This window comes from Mustela nivalis (assembly GCF_964662115.1).
Source record: "Mustela nivalis genome assembly, chromosome: 7".
Lineage (NCBI taxonomy): Eukaryota > Metazoa > Chordata > Mammalia > Carnivora > Mustelidae > Mustela > Mustela nivalis.
The window spans coordinates 51,067,260-51,092,208 of record NC_139026.1 but is presented as its reverse complement, the minus strand read 5'-3'; the positions used below and the strand labels follow the sequence as shown (position 1 = coordinate 51,092,208).

General features: G+C 45.7%; 1 protein-coding gene across 1 annotated transcript in view; it reads left to right on the top strand.

Annotated features, from left to right (window-relative positions):
• The first annotated feature begins 1,094 nt into the window (after positions 1 to 1,094).
• Positions 1,095 to 24,949, top strand: part of RASSF3 (Ras association domain family member 3) — a 78,854-nt gene continuing 54,999 nt past the window's right edge. The window contains exon 1 of the mRNA XM_082738330.1: positions 1,095 to 1,376. Coding sequence (XP_082594456.1) covers positions 1,266 to 1,376 — 111 coding nt within the window. The 5' untranslated portion in view covers positions 1,095 to 1,265. The remainder of the gene's footprint in view (positions 1,377 to 24,949) is intronic.

Sequence of the window (24,949 nt, the reverse complement as noted above, 5' to 3'; positions counted from 1 at the left end):
ATTTTTTTCTTGGGTAAAATTCTTTTCTAACCCCTGTCTTCCTCTTTTAAATGAAACCTCTTCTAAAGCCTGCTCACCTCAAGCAGTGGCGGTGAACCTTCTAAACAACCTTTCGGTCAGGATCTCTGCAAGGAAACTAGTATGATTTAAATCAGTTCAGTAACACCAAGGTGTAAATGACTGGTACCCACAGGCGACTTGCAAAAAAAACTTGCATTCTATAAAAGGATTAACCGGAAGGATTTCAGAAAATATGGATTTGGGGGGGGGGTAAGAGGGTGAATAGAATTCCCTGAACCCATCACCCCGACGCAGAAACCATGCCTTGTAGGACTGTAGGAAGGGACAAGGAAAACGCACATTTAGTTAATAAGTTCTTGAACCGCAGAACGATTTCACCCCTCACCCCCTTCACCAAGGGGCCTCTGAGATCATAACGACCTTGGCCGTCCTTATCTGAGAAAGAACCTCCGCTAGAGAAGGGGAGAGGGAAGACCGCAGCTCAACTGAATTACCAGAAAGGATGTTTTCATTTGAATAAACTCTACCCAGTTGTTACCTCCCCCCTCTTCTCCCCTAACTTTTATCCTTTTGGAGGGGCGAGATGCTGGGGTTCAGGACGAGGGGAAACGGCCGCCAGAGGTCCGACGGGCTGGGGGCTCCTCGGCGGGGCGATCTCCACTGCTGCCCGCTGGACTCCCGGGAGGGGCAAGCAAGGAGGGGACAGCGGCGAAAGTTCCCTGTTCTGCTCGGGTCCTCCCCAAAACCCGAGCTAGCGGAGCGGGGGGCGGGTAGCCGGATCACAGAGGACTAGGCAGTTTCCGGCAGGCTGGGGGAGCGTCCCGGGGCACAGCCCGGCCCGACGCAGTGGTCGAAGTGGGCGTTCTGGGCAGCAGACTGCTGCGAACCAGCAGGCGCCGAGGAGGGCCGGCCGCACCACCCCCACCTGCGGCCGCGCGGGGAGTGCCCGGACCGCGTGGGCCCAGCCCCGAGCCTCCCGGGGAGGGGCACAGGGGGCAGGGCGGGGCCCCGGGAGGCGGGGTCGCGAGGCGCTTGGAGGCTAAAGCCGCGCCCCAGGCCGGTGAGGAGGCGGCGGGAGGGGCCGGGAGGGCCGGAGTGAGCGGCGGCCGCAGCTGCAGCAGGACGGCCCGCCGGCGGCTCGGGGCCGCGCGCCGGGAACCTCGCGGGGCGGGCGGGCGCGGCACCCCCTGCCTGGCCGCCTGCGCCTGGGGGGGAGGCGGCCCACGCGTGACGGGACCAGCAGCATGAGCAGCGGCTACAGCAGCCTGGAGGAGGACGCCGAGGACTTCTTCTTCACCGCCAGGACCTCCTTTTTCAGGAGAGCGCCCCAGGGCAAGCCCCGCGCCGGCCAGCAAGTGAGTGGCGGGCGCGGCAGGGTGCTGCAGCGGGCACCAACAGCCCCCGGGAGCCCCGAATCCACGTGTATCTGTGGGACGCGCCGGGCATGCCCAAGGGGAAGGAGGAAGGGGGCGCCTAAGAAGGGGCTTCGGACTTTGGGGATCCCGGGGTCTTGCCTGGAGGTCGTGCACGTGGGCGTGCGGGCGTGCGCTAGGGGCGGCCAGGGCGAGGGAAGGAGGTGGGAAGGGCGGGAGGCCGAGGGCCTGCTCCTGCCTTCGGCGCCGGACGGCCTCTGCCGCCCTGCTTTGGGCTGCGGGCTGCGGGCGAGCAGTTCTGAGAACGTGGAGGTGTCCCCAGCCACTCCCGGCGTTTCCTCTGCTCCCCGGCTGTCCATGGTCGGGGTCCTGGCCCCGGCCTCCACTGGGAGTCGGTCCACGGACAGGGAACTCCCGAGGGGCTTGGGGACTACGGGGTAGTTTTGGTGACCTGGACTCCGCCACCTTCCGGGTCCAGCACGTTGGGGGTGGGGGTGGGGGTGGGGGCGACCGCAGGCGCTCCCCAGATCTCGGTTGCGGGAGTCCAGGTGGTGCGTTTCCTGCGAAGTCAAGTTTATGAGTGCCTTCGGTGTTTTGCAAACAAGTTCCGGTGCTAGGTAAATACCAGCCGGCGGGAGCGGAGCATTAGACCGTTTTCTTCCTTTTTTGGAGGAAGCTTGCTGTGGGAAGTTATGACTTGGGAAAAGATGAGAAGGGAAGTTTGGGCCGGTTTGGCCGACCCGAACCGACCGTGTTTTCCTGGAAGGCTTTCCTGAAACGGGCCACTTGGGGTGGACTTCTGAGCCCCGCGCGTGAACCCGCGGCCCCTTGGCCCCGGGAGCCGCACCAGGAAGCTCCGCCAGCCCGGCGGTGCTCGCCTCGGATTAGTGCGAGGCTGTAATGGAACAAATTTGTTGCTCTTCAACAACAGGCGCTCACCAAACCGTTGCTATTAGACTTGGTCCTGGAGGCTGGAGGCAAGGAAAATCGTTCAGGGCCGGATGATGAGTTATGGGAGGGGTGAGGACTGAGTAATGTGTCAGGGTTTCCTTTCCAGACCTTTTAAGTTTATTTAACCACTTTCTGAGGTCAAATTTCTTTTTATAATTCGGAAGTTCTAATCTTTTCAACCTCTTAACTTCCAAACCGGAAGGGGGGGGGACAGGGGACAGTGAAGGGCGAGAGTGGAAAGTCAAGTGCCCTTATTCAGTAGCAGGTAATTTTGAGTGAAGTTCGGGGCGGCAGCCTGCCCTCTTTATTGTTTCTAAGGCTTAGGGCTGCACTATTTACTAGTCACTTTGAGCGGTGGCTTAGCTTCGGCTGCTGCAACAAATACCGTAGACACGTGACTTAAACACAAATATTTCTCTTAGTTCCGGAGGCTGGAGGTGGATCTCGGTGCCTGGCTGGTGGCTTCGGTTTTGGCAAGGACCCTTTGGCTTGGAGACCGCTGACTCTTTGCAATGACCTCCCATGGAGAAAGGGCCAGCTTTCTTCCACTTACAAGGACACTGATCTCATCGTGGGGGCCGCCCTCATGGCCTCATTCCTTACCCCCCACAGGACCCACCTCCAAATCCTTTGGCATTTAGGGCTTCCTCATACGAGTTTTGGAGTGGGGGGTCCACAAACATTCAGTTCATAGCGACTGATCCTCTATTTTCGGTAGAGTGTATTTATTTTTTTTATTTTTTAAAGATTTTTATTTATTTGACAGAGATCACAAATAGGCAGAGAGGCAGGCGGGGTGGGGGGCACGGAGCAGGCTCCCTGCTGAGCAGAGAGCCCAATGCAGGACTCAATCCCAGGACTCTGGGATCATAACCTGAGCCGAAGGCACAGGCTTAACCTACTGAGCCACCCAGGCACCCCAGTAGAGTGTATTTTAATGGCATGAGTTTGTTCTAAGGTTTGGAAGGCAGAAATACTCTTCCTCTCTGTCGGTTAGGGAAGAGTTGCTTTTCCTTGTGCTTCTCTCACTTGGTTCTTTTTTTGGCCTCTTCTGTCTTTCTCTCCTTTGTATTTTCTCCTGCCACTTCTTTTGCTGTCACCATTTGACTAGAACATGACAGAGGGGGTTGCACTCATTTGAAGTTGATTCCAGAGGTGGCTCTTCTCCAGAAAACTTGCTGGTTCTTAGATTGTCCAGGTGTGTCGGTCCTTCATGAGGGCCAGAATATCCAGGTTAGAATTTCGGGAGAAAGTGTTAGTGCTTTAAAAGAATAAAACCTTTGGGACGCCTGGGTGGCTCAGTTGGTTGGACGACTGCCTTCGGCTCAGGTCATGATCCCGGAGTCTTGGGATCAAGTCCGGCATCGGACTCCCAGCTCTATGGGGAGTCTGCTTCTCTCTCTGACCTTCTCCTCGTTCATGCTCTCTCTCACTGTCTCTCTCTCAAGTAAATAAATAAAATCTTTAAAAAAAAAAAATCTCCCATTTAAAAAAGAATAAAACCTTGGATTGCCTGGGTGGCTTAGTGGGTTGAAGCCTCTTCCTTCGGCTCGGGTGGTGATCCCAGGGTCCTGGAATGGAGCCCCACATCGGGCTCTCTGCTCAGCGGGGAGCCTGCTTCCCTTCCTCTCTGCTTGTGTCTCTGCCTACTTGTGATCTTTCTCTCTCTGTGTCAAATAAATAAATAAGTAATCTTAAAAAAAAAAATAAAACCTCCCCCCACCCCAGAGTTGAGATATACAGTGTTTCTGTTCATTAATCTAACATATATATTATATAATGTAATTTATTTCACTTTCAGAATGAGCTTAACATTAATATATATTTTGGAGTATTGTGGTGAAAGTCAGGACAGTAAGACCTAGTTCTTCACTTGAAGGACTTGTTCTCTATATTCTGAAGCATTATTGCCTGTGTATTCCCTCTCCTAATATAATACACGCAAGGTGCTGAGTTATGGGACTTATTTGCCAGTTGGCCACAGCATTTGAAACTGAATTTTATTTTTTTAAGATTTTACTTATTTATGTGACAGAGATTACAGGTGGTCAGGTGGAGGGGTGGGGGGGGCAAACAGACTCCCTGCTGAGCAGAGAGGCCTATGCAGGGCTGGATCCCAGGACCCTGAGATCATAACCTGAGCCAAAGGCAGTGTCTTAACCCGCTGAGCCACCCAGGTGCCCCTGAAACTGAATTTTTGTGAGCATTTTGGTTAAATTGACTGAATGAGTGTGTTAAATTCCGGATGAGATTTGTGAGTTCAAGAAGTAAAACTTAAAATATAAAGCAAGGCATCCTAAGCATAGAACATTCCTTTTACCTTAGGTTGGATAACAGATAAGCCTTTTTCATTTTATTTATTTTCTTTATATTATTATATTATTACTTTATATTTCTTTGTATTGTATTTTATAGTGGGACATACCCCCAGTGGGACTTGAAGTCATGACCCTGAGATCAAGAGCCAGCCAGCCCTGCCTTTTTCATTTTATTATGCTGGTGATTTTAAGAATAAGATAGGTATTTTTAACAAAGCATAAAAGTGAAATTTATCCTTTCTCTAGAAAGGTGGAAAGAAATGTTGCCATAAGGTCTATTATTGATCACAGTAAAGGTTTTTTTTTTTTTGGTGCTGAACCACCTGGTGAAAAAGCCAGGAAAATTCAGTTTGTAGGACTCCTGAAAATATCCAGAGATAGCAAGATGTTTTTGGTAAATGCAGGATGGAGAAAAAGGGGGAGTGGGATGAGGAATTTCTTTTCTTCACTTGACAGGCAAAGGAACATCGCCCAACTTCTTTCTGTCTCCCAACAAAAACAAAAATCCTATGGATATAAAGAAAATGTTACCGTTTTCTTCGTTGTGTTGGTACCCTCTTTAAAAAAAAAATAAATAAAAAGGCTTAAAAACCTGTCTGGAGAGTAGAAACAGCAGTGAGAGGTGGCCTTTTTTGGTGGCAGTTTGATGACCTGTTTATTGCTGTATCCCTGGGGCGTCCATTGGTACTGGACACAAAGTGATTGCTGAGTGAATGTTAGTTGTATGAATGAATGCTTTCCTGGTTTGGTAATAATTGGCTCATTGCAAGTTTTTCAGATGTACCCTATCTAATGAGTCTCCCTAGAGCCCCCTGGAAAATTAACTTAAGGAAAGGTAAGGCCTTGTTAAGTGTGTCACTGAAGGGCCCACGCACGTACTTTGCTTTTGATTAATTCTCAGCCCCACCCCCCAAAATTATTTCTTTATTTGTTTCCTTTAATTTTTTTTTTTTTTTTTTTGAGAGAAAGAGCACATGCACCTGTATGTCCCAGGAAGGGGTAGGGTAGAGGGAGAGAGAATCTTAAGCAGAAAATAACACAGAGGACATGGGGAGATGGAGAGGAGAAGGGAGTTGGGGGAAATTGGAGGGGGAGACGAACCATGAGAGACTGGACTCTGAAAAACAATCTGAGGGTTTTTCAGGGGCCAGGGGTGGGAGGTTGGGTGAGCCTACTGGTAGGTATTAAGGAGGGCATAAACAATGAATTCTGCAACACTGAAAAGAAATAAAAAAATAAGATCTTAAGCAGACTCCACTCTCAGAGGGAGGGGCACTCCAGACCTGATCTCACAACTCTGAGATGACCTGACCTGAAAGCAGGGGTCAGACGCTTTATCAACAGAGCCACCCAGGTGCCCCCCCCCCCCCCCCCATTTAAGAAATCTGATTTTCTCTTTGCAAATATGGACATCTGTAATTCAGGATTTTCTTAAAAGGTTGACCCTCTATTCTGTACATATGTTTGTTACAATGTTCTTAATTCCTGCTTGTGGATCCACTGTTGTTTCATGTAGAGCGGAGAATGGGCAGCTCTGTAATTTATAATTCTCCTTTTCTACACATTCAGACTTCCGAGAGTAGGAATGAACTGAAATTACTAATATGGTCTGTTGGAACTATCTTACTTCATAGCTAAGGTAATCCCTTTTCTTTCTGAGCCTTGGCTAGTTAACAGGAATAAGGAAATGAGACACACTTTTTGCTTTAGCAGTAGAATAGTCAAGAATTTTTTTTTTTTTTTAAATATTTTATTTATTCACTTGAGCGAGGGAGCAAGTGAGAGAGAGAGTATGAGTTGTGGGGACTGGTAGGGGCAGAAGGAGAAGCAGACTCCCTGCTGAGCAGGGAGCCCAGTGCCAGGCTTGATCTCACCTGGGATCATGACTCCAACTGAAGGAGACGCTTAACTGAGCCACCCAGGTGCCCTGAACAGTCCAAGAAGTCTTAAAATTGTCTTTGTACCACTCACACTTCCGAAAGAGTTATACTGAAGACTTGTTTAATAAGGAAAGCCTATATGAGTCCACATAACAGGTCTCAAGTTCGCCCTATGGGTAATTTCCTTACTATAATTTTTTTTTTAACATTTTATTTGACAGAGATCACAAGTAGGCAGAGAGGCAGGCAGAGAGAGGAGGAAGCAGGCTCCCTGGGACCATGACTTGAGCCCAAGGCAGAGGCTTTAACGCATGGAGCCACGGAGGTGCCCCTTTCCTTACTATAATGTAAATATTTTTCTGACTTGGCAGTTTGGTGCTGTGTCTTGCTGCTAGAATCAACAGTAAGAAGTTGCACTGTTTTATTCAGTGTGTCCATTAGATGCTTTGGCAATAAATCACTGGGAGTAAAAGAACAGTGATTTAGGGGTGCCTGAGTGACTCAGTAGGTTAAAAGCCTCTGTCTTTGGCTTGGGTCATGATCTCAGGGTCCTGGGATCAAGCCCTACATCGGGCTCTCTGCTCAGCAGGGAGCCTGCTTCCTCTCTCTCTCTCTGCCTGCGTACTTGTGATCTCTGTCTTTTAAAATCTTTAAAAGAAAAGAAAAGAACTCTGCCTTTGGCTCAGGTCATGATCTCAGGGTCCTGGGATCAAGCCCCACATTGGGCTCTCTGCTCAGCGGGGAGCCTGTGTCTCCTTTCTCTGCCGGCCCTCTCTGCCTGTTTGTGATCTCTTGTCAAATAAGTAAATTAAAAAACAAAAACAAAAACTTAAGGGATACAAACAGGCCAATTTAGCCAAAATACATTATACAACAGCAACTCTTTCGCACGCATCTTTCCCCTATCTTCTGTCATTTCACCATTGCTTCTGAAGAGCACCCCTCTTCCCAGATAATGGTGCTCAGCCAAATCAGAAGTGAAAAGCAAGCCTCAAACCAGGACAGGACATCAAAAGATAGTTACTTATGTGGGCAACTGGGCACGGGGTTGAGGGACAAGAACTGATGCTCAGGGCTAAGAGTTACGGACCAAGCATTTGGTCTGCCTCATTTTTCTTCTCCCAGAAAATGATTGTTTACAGTATGACATGCACTGACTGCCAAAGGAAGTCTAAAAAGAATAAGCACATTATTGGGTATTTTTAGCTTCTCTTTTCATAAATGTTTTGTGTCACTGCTTTCCAAATAATTCTAAATCTTGCAAGTTAGCCAGAAGAAGAAACCGGGTAGAGATGTATTGTTCATTTAAGAGGTGACTAATTTTCTCTTGAAGTTGAGTTAAAAGAATGTGTCTTTGTGAGTTCTGCTCACACAAACACAAAATTCCAATGGATTAATAGGTACCGTGTAAAAACAGAATTTATCAGACATGAAGATGAAATGTGCAAATCACCGCATACCAGGCAAAAGGACTGGTAGGAATGTTTGCATTCAACAACATCGGGATCAAAACTGAATGCAAGAGTTAGTACAATCAAAATACCTTTGAGGTTTTTAAATCACTACTTTTTTTTTTTTTTTTAAGATTTATTTATTTATTTGACAGACAAAGATCACAAGTAGGCAGAGAGGCAGGCAGAGAGAGAGGAGGAAGCAGGCTCCCTTCTGAGCAGAGCGCCCAGTGTGGGGATGTGGGCTCCATCCCAGGACGCCGGGACCATGACCTGAGCAGAAGGCAGAGGCTTTAACCCACTGAGCTACCCAGGTGCCCCTGGCCTGTTTGTATCCTTGTTTCATTGAAGAGCTCTGTATAGTGCCTAGGAAGAGGTTTAATTCATCTTCTTCTTCTTCTTTCTTTTTTTTTTTTTTAAGGTTTGTTTTATTCATTTGACCGAGGGAGAGACAATGAGAGAGGGAACACTAGTAGGGGAGTGGAAGAGGGGGAAGCAGGCTTCCTGCTGAACAGGGAGCCAGATGCCAGACATGAGCTGAAGGCTGACGCTTAACGGACTGAGCCACCCAGGCACCCCAAGAAGTTTAGTTCTAAGCAAGCGTTAGCCATGTGACAAGGCGCTGCTGCTTGTTCGCTCTCCGATACACCTTACAAAATAACCACATGCGATGAGGACTGTAGTCCTACCAGCCTCACTTTTTTTCAAGATCCACGTGGTTCCCCATTGCAGAACCTTACCCTGGGATTGCTGCCATCCATTCTCCTTCCCATGTTAATCTGCCTCTCCCCTCGGAGAGGTCTTTCTGAGCCACCAGTCTGAAGTAGGTACCCCTCCCCTCTTAAAGCCCTCTGCTCTTTCCTTTCATAGCAAAGATGATAATATGTTGTTCTGTTTAGTTTAACAAGGGCAGAGACTCCCGTGTTCCAGGAGCACATAAAATAAATGCTCCATGCTTGGTGTGTGAAGGAATGAAAGCTTACTAATTTTGGATGGAAGTTGCTATACAAATTAACACAAATTTTCCCCCTCTCCCAACTAGACCATAAGCCTCCGTGGTATCTTACACATTAGTGTCATTTAAAAATAGATGATATTGGTAATAGGTGTTATTACTAGTTTATATATAATTCACTTCATGTATTTCCCCCTTATTTTAAGAAAGCCTGTCATTCATTTATTCAGTAATTTATTGAATTTATTTTATAAACAATTTATTTCTGCTATGAAGGAAAGAGCAGAGCATTTTTGTAAAGCATTTGTTTTTATGTATTAGAGTGTGGGAGAGTGCCCATGCGTGTAGGGGGGAGGGGTAGAGGCAGAGGGAGGAGACTCCCTGCTGAGCAGGGAGCCTGAGGAGGGGCCCAGTGTGGGGCTTGATCGCAAAACTCTGAGATCTTGACCTAAACCAGAGACAGACACTTTACCCATGGAGCCACCCAGGTTCCTGGAGAGCAAAGGGCATTAAGAGGGGAGGAGTGCCTACTTTGTTTTGTCTTAGTTTTATTTTATTTTATTTTTTATTTTTATTTTTTAAGATTTTATTTATTCATTTGAGAGACAGAGATCACAAGTAGGCAGAGAGGCAGGCAGAGAGAGAGGAGGAAGCAGGCTTCCCGCTGATCAGAGAGCCCGGTGCGGGGCTCGATCCCAGAACCCTGGGATCATGGCCTGAGCCAAAGGCAGAGGCTTTAACCCACTGAGCCACCTAGGCCCCCTTAGTTTTATTTTTTAAAAGATTTTATTTTACTTATTTATTTTAAAGATTTTATTTATTTATTTGACAGAGATCACAAGTAGGTAAGTAGGCAGAGAGGCAGGCAGAGATAGAGGGGGAAGCAGGCTCCCAGTTGAACAGAGAGCCTGATGGGGTGGGGCTCGATCCCAGGCCCCTGAGATCATGATTGGAGCTGAAGACCAAGGCTTAACCTACTGAGCCACCCAGGTGCCCCTAAAGATTTTGTTTAATCTCTGTACCCAACTCGGGGCTTGAACTCAAAATCCTGAGATCAGGGGTGCCTGGGTGGTTCAGTGGGTTAAGCTCAGGTCATGGTCTGGGGTCCTGGGATCAAACCCAGCATCAGGCTCTCTGCTCACCGGGGAGCCTGCTTCCTCCTCTCTTTCTGCCTGCCTCTCTGCCTACTTGTGATCTCTGTCTGTCAAATAAATAAATAAAAATCTTTAAAAAAAAGAATCCCGAGATCAGGAATCACACACTCCACCGACTGGGCCATCAGATGCCCCCATTTAGTAATATTTTTTAAAAGCTTACCAACTAGACAGCTCTCTAATTTTTCTTTAAAGAACTTGCTCCTTTAGTACAAAGGAAACCCGTACGTGTTGATGGTTTTTCAGGGAACCACGTCTATTGTGTGGATAGAGTGTGGTAAAGCTATACATCTGTTTGGATGGAAAGTTTACTGAGAAGTTGTATTCCTGTAAAACAAGTCACATTTTTCCTGTTGACATTTGTCCAGAAACTATAGATGATTGTGTTCCACAGAAACCTCATCATCCTCAAGGATATGAGATGCATTAAACAGAGTTAATGTTAATACCACTAATCAGACCTTAACCACTCTTTTTTTTTTTTTTTTTTTAATTTTATTTATTTATTTGACAGACAGAGATCACAAGTAGGCAGAGAGGCAGGCAGAGAGAGAGAGAGAGGGAAGCAGGCTTCCTGCGGAGCAGGGAGCCCGATGCGGGGCTCGATCCCAGGACCCTGAGATCATGACCCGAGCCAAAGGCAGCAGCCCAAACCACTGAGCCACCCAGGCGCCCCTTAACCACTCTTTTGAATGAAGTTAGTTTTCTGGGTTTTTCTTCACTACTACTACTACTTCTTCTTCTTTTTTTTTAATATTTTATTTATTTATTTGATAGAGATGGAGAGCACAAGCAGGCAGAGCTGCAGCAGAGGAAGAGGGAAAAGCAAGCTCTCTGATGCACAGGGAGCCCTATATAGGGCTCCATCCCAGGACCCTGGGATCATGACTTGAGCCAAAGGCAGCTGCTTAACTGACTGAGCCACTCAGGTGCCCCCCAGGATTTTCTTTTCTTTATTTTTTTTTTTTAAACGTTTTTTTTTTTTTTTTTTTTAAGATTTTATTTACTTATTTGACAGAGAGAAATCACAAGTAGATGGAGAGGCAGGCAGAGAGAGAGGGAAGCAGGCTCCCTGCTAAGCAGAGAGCCCGATGCAGGACTCGATCCCAGGACCCTGAGATCATGACCTGAGCCGAAGGCAGCGGCTTAACCCACTGAGCCACCCACGCGCCCCCCCCCTCCCCAGGATTTTCTTAATAATTAACACTCGTTTGGGTATCTGTGGCTAATAAAATGATTTTTGTTTAATTTTTTCTTTTTTTTTTTTAAAGATTTTATTTATTTATTTGACAGAGAGAGATCACAAGTAGATGGAGAGGCAGGCAGAGAGAGAGAGAGAGAGAGGGAAGCAGGCTCCCTGCTGAGCAGAGAGCCCGCTGCCTTCGGCAGCGGCTTAACCCACTGAACCACCCAGACACCCTAATTTTTTCTTTTTTAATGGATAGGGCCAGAGATGCAGTAGGATGTCCAAGCCCATGATCAATGATTAAAATGTGACATGCATGTAAAAATGTTGTGAATGGAAGAGACCATCTGCCCTAGATTTATTTTAGTATGCGTGAGAGAGCCCACATGCAAGTGGGGGGAGGGGCAGAGGGCGAGAATCTTCAAGATAAGTCCTGCTGAGGAGGCCACTTGGATTTCACGACTCATGATATCATGACCTGAACTGAAACCAGGTCGGATGCTTAACCTACTGTGCCACTCAGGCGCCCCTAGAAGAGCCCATCATTCTAAAGCAGGACTGCCCAGTATGGGAGTTCCTGGCCACGTGTGGTTGTTGAGCACTTGAAATGTGGCTGGCCTGAATTGAGAGGTGCTGTAAGTATGAAATACACACTGGATTTCCCAGACAAAGGAAGAAAACATAAACTATTACCAGAGTGCTTGTTTACTATTGCTTATATGTTGAAACAATATTTGGGATATGCTGAGCTGAATAAAATTAAGTTTTACCTGTTTATTTTTTAACATGGGTACAGGAAAATTTAAAATTACATAGGCAGTTCACATTCTGTTTTCTGCTGGACAGTGCTGTTTGCTAGGGGCTTCGATCTCCATCCTCTGGTGGCTGCAGAGGGACAGACCACTTGCCAGCCAGGCACCCTGGGAAGATTTTTCTTCATAAAGAGGAACTTGCCCTTTACTGTTGGGAATGGTTTTTCAGCCCCTCTTGGGTCATGCATACTAGCATTTTGAGGTTGTGAAACCCGTGTGTGGGGAACTTCCCTTTTATCTGACCAATGAGCTGATAGATAAAACTGTCCTAAAGGCAGTTCAAATTGCAACCCTGCCTTAAGTTTACAGAGAATGGGGTTCATTAATTCATAGAGTACTAACCCAGCAAGAGTAATACACATTTTATAGAATGTAATTGCTAACTGCTGCTACATGATTCAGTCAGCTAAGAATAATTTACTAATTATATACTGCAGCACTCAGTTTTTTTTTTCCCCAGATGCTAAACAAAGTGAGATAATTGGAGGAGGAAGAAGGATGAATTTGGGAATTGGAATCCAGAAGAATTGATTGAGAAGATATGGATTTAAAAGGTTTTAGAATGCAACCAGCACAGAGTTTTTCATGAAATTAATGAGGTCTAGACAATGTGTGTGTTAAGATAGTAAGGTTGTTTTCTAAATGCATTCCCATGGAATATTCCATTAAATTTTTTAGAATTGTTTCCTAGTGTTTTCATTTGTCCTTCCTTTTTAAAAAAATAATTAATACCCCCAGTGTGGGGCTAGAACTCCTGACTCCCGAGATAAGGAGTTGCATGCTATGGACCAGCCAGGTGCCCCTCATTTGTGCTTTTACATGCATTATAATCATACTGATTTTCACAATCCCCATTAAAAAAAGTTGCGGTAAAATACACCTAACCTAAAATTTGCCATCTAGATAGTTGTTCGGGTAAACCATTTTGAAGTGTTCAGTGGTATAAAGTATCTTTTCATTTTAGTGTCTCCAGTTGCCAGAACTTTTTCTTTTTTTTTTCTTTTTCTTTCTTTTTTTTTTTTTTAAAGATTTTATTTATTTATTTGACAGAGAGAAATCACAAGTAGACGGAGAGGCAGGCAGAGAGAGAGAGGGAAGCAGCCTCCCTGCTGAGCAGAGAGCCCGATGCGGGACTCGATCCCAGGACCCTGAGATCATGACCTGAGCCCAAGGCAGCGGCTTAACCCACTGAGCCACCCAGGCGCCCCGCCAGAACTTTCTCATCTTGGAAACCGAAATTCTGTCTCCATTAAACTGCACCCCACCCCCATACTCCTGGCAGTTAGCCTTCTATTTTCTGTTTCTAAGCATTTGACTAGTCTAGATAGCTCATATAAGTGAAATCATACACTATTAGTTTTTGCCTTTTTGTGACTGCCTTATTTCACTTAGCACAATGTCCTTAAGGTTCATCTGTGCTATTCCATTTGTTAGAATGTCCTTCCTTTTTTTTTTTTTTAAGATTTTATTTATTTATTTGACAGAGATCACAAATAGGCAGAGAGACAGTGAGAGAGAGAGAGGAGGAAGCAGGCTTCCCGCTGAGCAGAGAGTCCGATGTGGGGCTCGATCCCGGGACCTTGGGATCATGACCTGAGCCGAAGGTAGAGGCTTTAACCCACTGAGCCACCTAGGCACTCCTAAAATCCCCTTCCTTCAATGGAATATTCCGCTGTATGTATATACCACATTATGCTTATCCATTTGTCAATCGGTGGCTAATTGGGTGCTTCTACCTCCTGGCTATTGTGAATGATGCTGCAGTAAACATGGGTGTACAGATAGCTCTTAGAGACCCTGCTTTCAATTCTTTCGGGTACATCTATACCCACCGATGGCATTGCTGAATCATACAGTAGTTATACTTTTAATTTTTTTAAGGAATTCTGTCCTGATAAATTTGAATCTTGCTATTTAGATTTAGGATTAATGAGCTCTTTCTGAGTGATTGATTACAGCTAGCCCAGCTATCATTTTCATGTTTGCCTTGGATTTCATTGAATAGGCATTATTTTCTAAATTTTGGAACACTGAGATGTTCCTGATTTTTTTTTTTTTCTTTTTCTTTTTTGCTGCTATGCATAACAGTGTAGTGAATGTTTTGAGGGAGAGACTTTCCCAATATGGATTAACCTCAGGATAGATGTACAGAATGGAATTCTACTTAAGCAATGATGGTATGGCCATTTTTATACCTGTTTGTTCTCTTGCACTAATTGAAGGCTGCATTTTTAACTAGTTTCATTGTGCCCTTAGCTCCATTTTGGTGTAGTCATTAAAACAGAGGGAAAACTGGGACCCCTGGCAGCCTCAGTCAGTAGAACATGCCACTCTTGATCTTGGTTTGTAAGTTCAAGAAGCCTCACTTTGGGCCTAGAGTTTACTTAAAAAACAGGAAAAGCTTTGTAAAGGTACCTCGTTGTTAGTTAATTGCATTCCTTTAAGCAGTAAATTTAATATTTTTCTGCACTTCTAAGTGATCTTCCTCTTGGTATGAGCATTGTTCATGGCCTTTGACCATTTGCGAGGTAGGCAGGAAGTCTCCAGAGAGCCCGTTCTTGAGTCCTGTGCACATTTAGCTGGGTAGATGGTTCTCCTTTTTTTGTGGTCAGCTAAACTTCAGGTTATTTTTGACTTACTGTGTTTGTTCCAAAGGGACATTACATATTCTGGCATTGAGAAATACTTTAGCATGTGTCTCGGGCTGACATCATTGAAACTTGGAGCGCAAAAGCAAACAGCAAACCAAACAAACCAACCCCCCCAAAACAAAACTAAACACAAAACCACTTAACTTCTGTAATTATGACACAGGAAAGCCATTACTAAGAAAGCATCAGTGTCCTATGAATACACTAGAATAACAGAGGGTGGGAGCTGGGTGATATACATCTTTAACCATGTTTAAACAGGCACTTTCGGTTGCTTTTTTTAATCTTTGAATTTCAATTTATTTATTTATTTATTTATTTAGAATTTCAGTAAATTTAGTGCTAGTGTTCCAACCACCCTGGTAGATAGAATTCAGAACTATATAAATAGACCAGGTATTGAAAAAAGGATTGTAAGCAGGTCCCATGGTGTAATGGTTAGCACTCTGGACTTTGAAAAAAGGATTGTAGGGCGCCTGGGTGGCTCAGTTGGTTAAGCAACTGCCTTCAGCTCAGGTCATGGTCCCAGAGTCCTGGGATCGAGTCCCACATTGGGCTCCCAGCTCCATGGGGAGTCTGCTTCTCCCTCTGGCCTCCCCTCTCATGCTCTCTCTCACTCTGTCTCTCTCTCTCTCAAAATAAATAAAAATCTTAAAAAAAAAAAAAAAGAAAAAAGGATTGTAGCACAAACTACTAAAAACCCCACCTACCAAAAATGACTTTTATAGTGTTTACTTATAAGCTTCTTGTCTTTTGTTGAATCATTGCAATTAGATGGAATTTGGCATCGATACTTTTTAAGTCTTGGCCGTGTCAAAAATTTTTGCTTAATCTCTTATAATCTGATTAACTCCTACTCCTTGCTTTCATTTAATTTTTTTTCTTCAGAATATTTTAAATAAGTGAATCTTCTAAAGAGATGTAAGAAATTATTTCTGACTTTAGATAGATCACGAGCCCTCCTTCATCCTCCTGTTCTTAGACAACTTAAGTTTACTGTGAAAATTTCTTATAAATGCTTGTTTTGAGGACTCCTTTTCGGTACTTTGCCAGTGAAGTCATAGAAATTTATGTGTATCTGGTCACAGTTCTCAAACAGCAAACCAAAAACTGAAAGATTTGCATGAAAATAGAAAAATAGCTGTATGCATTACATATGAAGAAAAAAATACCAATACTAATAAAATGAAGTTCAGCATTCCACAGTGTTTTACAGTTTAGGGAGCGTTCCAAGGGACTTGAAATGCAGTTGATTTATTTGGACTCTAATTTCAGTGGAACTTCGAGATAAGAAATTAAACCAACACAAGTTTTATCGCTGTAGACTTTCTGCAGATTTCAGGTTTTAATGGCATCGCAGAGGTGAATTCAGGGATATTTGACTGGAGTCCGTCATTTCCCAGCTATGGGAAAATGTAAATATTATGTAGGTGGTTTAAAGAAACAATAATATTACTTGTGTCCATTTAAGGTCTGTTTCTGTTTGTTTAAACAGGCTTGTGGATCGCTTTTTCTTGCCAGTTTTCCTTTGTGGGGAAGTTACTGCCCTTTCAGATCTCTCTGAAGTTTGAAAATTGCTTTCTCTGATGACTGGCGCTGGCCACGTGGGGCGGACGGTTGGAAGGAGTATGGTTGGTTAGGCTGTGGCTGCTGTTGCTGAGCTGGGGTGTGATTCTTGGCTGTCCTGTGGGGCTCCGTTAGAGGAAATGTGGTCTGTGGACTGTACCCAAAGCCCAATTATTCCTGCCATTTGGTGCAGAGGATCAGAGGTAGGTCCTCTAGGGGAAGGTAGTACCTCTCAAAAAGGCAAACATAGCACCATTATCAGAGAATCAACTTTTTTTTTTTTAAAGATTTTATTTAATTATTTGATAGAGATCACAAATAGAGAGGGAGGGGGGAAGCAGGCCCCTCTCTGGGCAGAGATTCTGGGCTTAATCCCAGGAGTCTGGGATCATGACCTGAGCCCAAGGCAGAGGCTTTAACCCACTAAGCCATGCAGGCGCCCTAAGAATCAACTTTTTTTTTTTTTTTTTAAAGATTTTATTTATTTATTTGTCAGAGAGGGAGAGAGAGTGAGCACAGGCAGACAGAATGGCAGGCAGAGGCAGAGGGAGAAGCAGGCTCCCTGCTGAGCAAGGAGCCCGATGTGGGACTTGATCCCAGGACGCTGGGATCATGACCTGAGCCGAAGGCAGCTGCTTAACCAACTGAGCCACCCAGGCGTCCCAAATTTTTTTTATTTTTTAAAGATTTTACTTATTTGACAGGCAGAGATCACAAGTAGGCAGAGAGGCAGGCAGAGAGAGAGAGAGGAGGAAGCAGGCTCCCTGCCGAGCAGAGACCCCGATGTGGGGCTTGATCCCAGGACCCTGGGATCAAAACCCGAGCCAAAGACAGAGGCTTTAACCCACTGAGCTGCCCAGGCGCCCCCAGCCTGGTTTTTTTTTTCGTTTGTTTGTTTGTTTTTTGTTTTAAAGATTATTTATTTATTTATTTGAGAGAGAGACAGTGAGAGAGAGTATGAGCAAGGAGAAGGTCAGAGGGAGAAGCAGACTCCCCATGGATCTGGGAGCCCGATGTGGGACTCGATCCTGGGACTCCGGGATCATGACCTGGGCCGAAGGCTGTTGTCCAACCAACTGAGCCACCCAGGTGTCCCTCAGCCTGGGTTTTAAATCCATGCTTGCCAGCCAGTGTCTTGGGCACGTCCTTGCACCTCTTTAAGCTTCAGTCTGTAAAGTAGCAGGATGCCTGGCACATAATAAGCTATAATGAGTAATAGCAATTTTAAAGAACCAGCTATTTATCCTTGAAAGGTTCTTCTGTATAGGGTAGGGTCATGCACTTTAACTGACTTTTGGGCTGAGCAGAGAACTGACCATGGAAGGGAGATTTGAAGCCAAAGAACGAAAGGTGGCAATGAATTAGGTGTGTCTCTCAGGTTTTATTGACCAAAATGAACTGGGAATCCTCATTGTCCTTGATCAAGAAGATTCAGTCATTCCTGGAGGCTTTTCTTGTTAAGCCACTTTCAGTCTCACTGTAGTTCCTTTGTTTTCTGGTAAAGGGGTTGTTGTCTCCTGACCAAGCCTGAAGCCACCTAGCGAAGTCTTCACCAACTTCTTTTTTCCCTTAAAGCAAGCCACTCCCGTGGAAAGAGAATGATCAGGCCTGTGAAAATGGGTTCTTCTTAAGAGATTATGTATAGGGGCCTCTGGGTGGCTAAGTAGGTTAAGCCTCTGCCTTCCGCTCAGGTCATGATTCCGGGGTCCTGGGATTGAGCCCCACATGGGGCTCTCTGCTCAGTGGGGAGCCTGCTTCCCCCCTCTCTCTGCCTGCCTCTACGCCTGCTTGTGATCTCACACTCACTCTCTGTCAAATCAATCAATCAATCAATCAATCAATCTTTAAAAAAAAAAAAAAGGAGTTCATGTATAAGTTAACAAACCAAAGGTTTTTTTCTTTTTTCTTTCAACTTCCTCCGTTCTCCCTTACCTGCCTCTGGCTGCAGAGTTTTCCCTCAAGGCTTGACCTGCTGATGAATTTGGCTTCTTCCTGAGGGCTTTCCTTTTTCCTCCAGAAGGTGTAAATCACCTTGTGCTTGTTGATTAGGGACTTAGTCACCGTTTTGTTTCTGGTTTTCACGAGATCAGATAGAATGAGGTAATGTATTTAACTGTGTAAGTCACTGCAAAGGGGGTGCTGCAGCTGTCATGTGAATCCCATCTCCACGTGGCGTTGTGGCGGAGTTCCCAGCCCCCTGGTCTCCCACCCACAGTGTGTCAGCTGGACCCAGCCATAGTTCAGAAACAAGCCCCCCCCAACCCCCCCCCCCCCCCCTGCGCTCTCCAGGAACACAGGCTTTAAAGCTGCCCAGTGAGTCACGTGGTCTGCTCGGCGCACTCCTCCCAGTTCATTTATGCTCTGTAAAACTGGCATGAGTGTTGGAATCTGGTGGGAAACCTCTTCCTTTGGACCACGTGAGCCTCTTGGGGTTTGCTTTTCCCTCTCCGTACACAGTCTCCCCTTCCTTTGGTTGTGTTTCTTACAATGAATTGGTTGTCTAAAACTGGCTTGAGATTCTTAATGCTGCTGTGAATATTTTTAATCACTTGAATTGTAAATTAGCTGAACTGTAAATTTTACTGATACACTTTTCCGTAAATGTAATTTATTCATATAAAAAACCTAGACATTAACTAGCATGTGAGTACATGCTCAATAAAGGTTAACTGTTACTTCTAGTAGTATTAGCATTAGTTTATTAGTATTAAAAACAATTTGTTAGGAGACTTTACCCAGTGTGATTTGCTGGAAGAATCCAGGGATGTAGAATTGGGAAATCATCTTGGGTTTGAATCTGTCATTTACCAGCTCTGGGAGTTTTGAACAGGTTCCTTAACTTACTGAGTATTAGCTTGTTAATTTTTTTTTTTTTTTAAGATTTCATTTATTTGAGAGAAAGAAAACATGAGCTGAGGGGAGGCTGACTTCCTGCTGAGCAGGAAGTCCAACGTGGGGCTTGATTCTGGGACCCTGGGATCATGACTTGAGCTGAAGGCAGACAATTAACTTACTGAGCCACCCAGCACCCCCCTCTTTTAAAAAATTTTTATTTATTTATTTGAGAGGAGAGTTAATCATCACATGCACAAATCATTTGATATGGCCTCTATAAAGCAAAGACCCCTGGCCCCTGGCCCTCAGGATGAATTCAGTAAACCACCAGGACCCCCTGATTTCTTTCCCAAGACTTCCCTCTTTAGAAAAAGAAATAATTCTACAGGGTGCCTGGTGGTTCAGTAGATTAAGCATCTGCCTCTGGTTCAGATTATGATCCCAGAGTCCTGGGGATAGAGCCCTGCTATGTCCCTTGCTCATTGGGGAGCCTGCTTCTGCCTCTGCCTGCTGTTTCCTCTGCTTGTGTGTGTTCTGACAAATGAAATAAAATAAATAAATAAATAAAAACAGTTACTACAGAACGGTTAAAGAAGATAAAGTGTGTGGAAAGTATTCCTAGGTGGGGCACCTGGGTGGCTCAGTGGGTTAAGCCTCTGCTCAGGTCATGATCTCAGGGTCCTGGGATCCAGCCCTGCATGGCGCTCTCTGCTCTGCTTCCCCTCCCCACCCCACCCCCCGCCTCTCTGCCTACTTATGATCTCTCTGTGTCAAATAAATAAATAAAATCTTTAAAAAAATAGTAAGAAAAAAAAAGTATTCCTAGGTTATAAAATGTTACATAACTGCAAATATGACTGCATCACCAGTGTGTTTAGAGATGCCTACAAAATTGTTTCCTTAATATAGATTATCTAAAAAATTGATTTTAGATTTTTCAACCTATGGTAGCATTGGAGGTGACACTTGTTATTGAAAAATGAATTTATTTTCCCCATCTCACTCATGTGTGTCTATTTTTATCTGCAAGGTAGTGATTTGTTTTGGGTTTGTTTTTTGCTTTAGATTTTTATTTATTTATTTGAGAGAGAGCACAAAAACACAAGCAGGGGGAATGGCAGGCAGAGAGAGAAGCAGGTTCCCTGCTGAGCAAGGAGCCCAACATAGGACTTAATCCCAGGACCCTGGGATCACAACCTGAGCCCAAGGCAGCTGTTTCCAGTTTCATACAGACTTCAGGAGATACTTCAGCAAGACCCTGTAGGGAAAGATACTTCCTTAAAATTGGACTTCTAAACATTTGAGGGATTACTGAAAATTTAGAAAGACATAACTAACTCTAAAGGTATGGCTGGATGGAATGGTTCCTTTTAATGTGAAGAGTCTGAGGTTTTCTTTTAGCTAGAAGGAACATACTTAAGTGCATAATTACAGGAAGTTTTGTTTTTAGTCATGGAAATCACAGAAAAATTATTTTTCTAGTGACTCCTGTTATTTTCATTAAGTACATCCTAGTGTCCCTGAAATTATGTGGTGGATTTTAGATTTGGAAAATGTGATGTGACAGTACGGATGGCAGATTTTGGGGCTGCTCATGTTTTGTGTTCATTTTAATTTGAAATGTTGGCTGCTGAAAAGGAGTATGTGTCAGAGTGGTTTGTGTGAACTAAAATGTTGCATTGGCATTTTGTGGCAAGTGGAGTACCAAGACTCCAGACCATCATGTTCGTTATTAAATATCATTTGAAGTATCTCATTTTACATCTAGACATTACGTTCATTTAGGCACTGATTGATTGTAACAGTTTTTATGATCAGATGGGAGAATGTGGGCTGAACTATAAATAGATTCCCTCAGCTGTATAATTGATGTCATCAAAAAAGGTAGACCCATAAAGTTGAAAAGCTTCTTCAAAATACTGACCTGTTCCTTGTGGCTGTTAGGACTTGGAGGAGTGCGTTCTGGCCAGGGTTCAGTGGCTGGCAGCGAATGAGGTGGAATGAAGGCAGCAAGCATGGGGTGGCGTGGAAGTGGGGCCAGGTTACAGATACTGGTCAGCTGGGGGGATCTGGTAACTCTGGATGTGGGTATTGGGGTGGTAAGAAAGGACAGGGGTGAGTTGTGGCCTTCTTGGCTTGGGTGACTCAGGAGGTCATGTCACTCACCACGAAAGGGAATGTAGAAGAAAAATCAGATTTGGGAGGGAAGGTAAGTTCAGACAACCTATTGACTGCAGGCCATCAATAAAAACAGAATGAATGAATCTGGGTGTAGTTTTTTGAACTGTCTGCAGGGCATCAGTGTTTCCCAGGCTTTTCCATAAGATAGAGGAGGTAGACCTGATCTGGGGAAAGAGCTTTGGGATTTGTTGAGGCCCGGGAGGAGGAGGACCCAGGCAAGGAGGACACCCTGGAATTTAAAGGGTAAGGGTGTGTTCCCAGCCATAAGTAAAGTGAGTGGCTGGGGAGGTAGGAAGAAAGCCAGGGGAGTGGAGTCCTAAGAGTCCAGGAGGAGCCCACCTCAGGAATAAGGGCTTGGTCAGGACAAGTGGAGCATACAGAAAAGCCAGGGATCCAGGGACTGAAGTTGAGCCAGGAGGAGACTCTGGAGACCTTGAGGAGCGTCTCTTCAGTGACTGGAGAGGCAGTCTGACTCCAGAAGGAGGAAGAATGAATAGTTGTGGAGGAGACTGCTCTTCCAAGGCATGGCTGGGAAGGAAAACACCGTGCCCTAAAATGAGGCCGTGGGGTAGAGGGAGTCGTTAGATGAGACACTTGAGGAGAAAGAAAGCCCATGGGTATTGGAAGATACAGATGAGGGAAAAGGTTCCTTGAAGGAGATGGCTGGCTTCGAAGCAGAAGGAATGGTGTTCGGACCAGAAATGGGGAAGGACTGCTTAGGAAGAAGATGGCTCCTCTCGGAGAAGAGGGGAGGGGTTAAGTCTGGAAAACACGCTCCTGGTATAGGTGATGGTGACTAGGAGTTCGAGTCGTGGCAAATGGGGACTGACTGGGCGGGCGGGGGTGCGGCTGTGTGGCGAGAAAGCCACGGGCCCAGAGACAGAAAAATAAACAAACTAGCAGGAGGGTGGCGGGGCTGGAGGACCAGGTGACGCTGCGGGTGGCTGCGGGTGGAGCCGGATGGGGAAGGACACACCTATGGGTGTGGTGAAAGGCTGGGAGAGGGCGCGGGCCCAGGGCCTTCCTCGCTTGCCAGGCTGAGTGAGATTGTTGGATTTTATTTTCTGGGTAAGGAGGAACCCTGTAAGGAGTAGTAACAGGTCAGACCTCTGATTTTGCAGCGGGGAGCAGTTTAAAGGCAGAGTTTGGGCGGAGACGGGGGTATTGTTTGGAGGCTATTGCGGTGACCTGGGGGGAGGGTCGGTCCTAGGGTTTGAAATGGGGCAGCCGCAGTGGGAGAGGCGAGGATTCCTGAAGTTGACTGGGTAGATGGGCACCTGTTTGGCCAGGTAGGGTGAGGGGAGGAGACAGGTATGTGTTTGGGGCAGCTGAGGACGGTCCTGCCCCCGTGGAACTGGCAGGAAGGTAAGCCGGTCTGGCGAGGTGGCACCGTTCGATTTAAGGCACGTTTTCTGAACATTGGTGTAACGTCCAGTTGGCGACTAGAATGAGGGGTCTGAAGCTTGGGAAAGAGGTCTCTCTCTGCTAGAGACATATTTGGAGGCATGAGATCATCATCCTTCAATAGGAAGTGGTGGAATTTATTTGAAGGAACACGAAAAAAATCTTGATGTGGATATGGACTATAAAAAGTAAACTTCTCAGACCATTTCAGCATATTATTAACTTTCTTAGAATAAAGTCTTTGATCAGAATGCGGATGTGTTGCCCTCCAGTAGCTCAAAATTTAAATGACAGAAGGATGTTAGGAAATAAATTGAAGGAAATGTTTTTAAAAGATTTTATTTATTTGACAGGGACTGCGAGAGAGGGAACACAAGCAGGGGGTGGTGGGAGAGGGAGAAGCAGGCTTCCTGCTGAGCAGGGTGCCCTGTGTGGGGCTTGATCCCAGGACCGGATCAGGACCTGAGCAGAAGTTAGATGCCCAGCGACTGAGCCACCCAGGCACTCCTCGACAGAAATGTTTTTATCTTTATAGTTTTTTGGGTTTTTTTCTTAAACTGTTAGGTTGAAATCTTTTTTGTTTTTCTTTTCTTTCTTTGTTTTTTAAAATTTATTTGCCAGAGAGAGAGAGAGAGAGCGAGAGCGCGTGTGCACAAGTAGGGGGAGCAGCAGACTCCCCACTGAGTGGGGAACCTGATGTAGGGCTTGGATCCCAGGACCCCGGGTCATGACCTGAGAGGAAGGCAGCCACTTAATCAGTTGAGTCACCCGGGCACTTCTTATTATGTTTTTTTCTTTTAAGTTTTATTTTTATTTAAGTAATCTGTATACCCAGCATGGGGCTCAGAATCATTACCTGGAAATCAAGAGCTCTTCCAGCTGAGCCAGCCAGGCACCCCCCCCCCCTTTTTTTTTAAAGATTTTATTTATTTGACAGATCACAAGTAGGCAGAGAGGCAGACAGAGAGAAGGGGAAGCAGGCTTACTGCTGAGCAGAGAGCCGGTGCGGGGCTCGATCAGGACCTTGGGACCATGACCCCAGCCGAAGGCAGAGGCCTTAACCCACTGAGCCACCCAGGGCCCCCCTGCTCTCCCCCCCCCCCCCCCAAGAATCTAAAGTCTTTAGATTCTTTGGAAGTTGCAGCAGTGTGGTGGGTGCTCTAGAATTTGGAGCTGTGGGTAGCTCAGGTTCTCCTAAAGCCCCTGCCTCTCTCTCCTGAACTGCCTGCGCATCTTTTGGATGTAATGATGTAGAAGAGTGCTGCTTTTATGGCATCAACAAACATTTACTTTTCCCAAGATTTTTATTTATTTATTGAGAGGAGGGAGCATGCACCTGTGAGAGGGGAGGGGGGAAAGGGCCAAGGGAGAGGAAGAGAGAACCCCAAGCACTAGCCCCAGGGCTGAGCCTGACAGGTATAGGATAGTTCACAATGCGTAATTATGTAAAAGTAGTGTGAGTACCTTTATAGCTGACCACCCAGCTTTATTCTTAAGATTTTGAGGGTGCCTGGGTGGCTTAGTGGGTTAAAAGCCTCTGCCTTTGGCTCAGGTCATGATCCCAGGGTCCTGGGATCAAGCCCTGCATCGGGCTCTCTGCTCCGCAGGGAGCCTGCTTCCTCCCTCCCTCTGCCTGCTTCTCTGCCTGCTTGTGATCTCTGTCTGTCAGATAAATAAATAAAATCTTAAAAAGAAAGAAGAAAAGATTTTGAGAGGGGCACCTGGGTGGATTAGCCACAAAGCATCTGCCTTTGGTTCAGGTCATGATCCTGGGGTCCTGGGATCCCTGCTGAGCCGGAAGCCTGCCTCTCTCCCTCTGCCACTCCTTCTGCTCATGTTTCCTCTCTTGCTGTGTCTTTCTCTGTCAAATAAATAAATAAAATCTTAAAAAAAATATTTTGAGAGTGAGTGAGTGGGCATGCCTGTGTGTGTATAGGGGGAGGGGCGAGGGGAGGGTGGGGAGAAAATCCCCAGCAGACTCTGGACTGCGAGCCCAGCTGGTGTTGGGTCAGTTTCACCACACCAAGGCCATGATCGGAGCTGAAACCAAGAGTCGGACACTTAAACCTACTGAACCACCCCAAGGTGGTTTACAGACCATCCAGCTGTAAAGATAACACTTGCAGGTGTCTTTGAAGGCCCTGGGTCTTCCTGGCCCCATTTTCTCTCTGGTTCCTGTCTCTCCAGTTCTTTTCTTTAATCATGCTATCC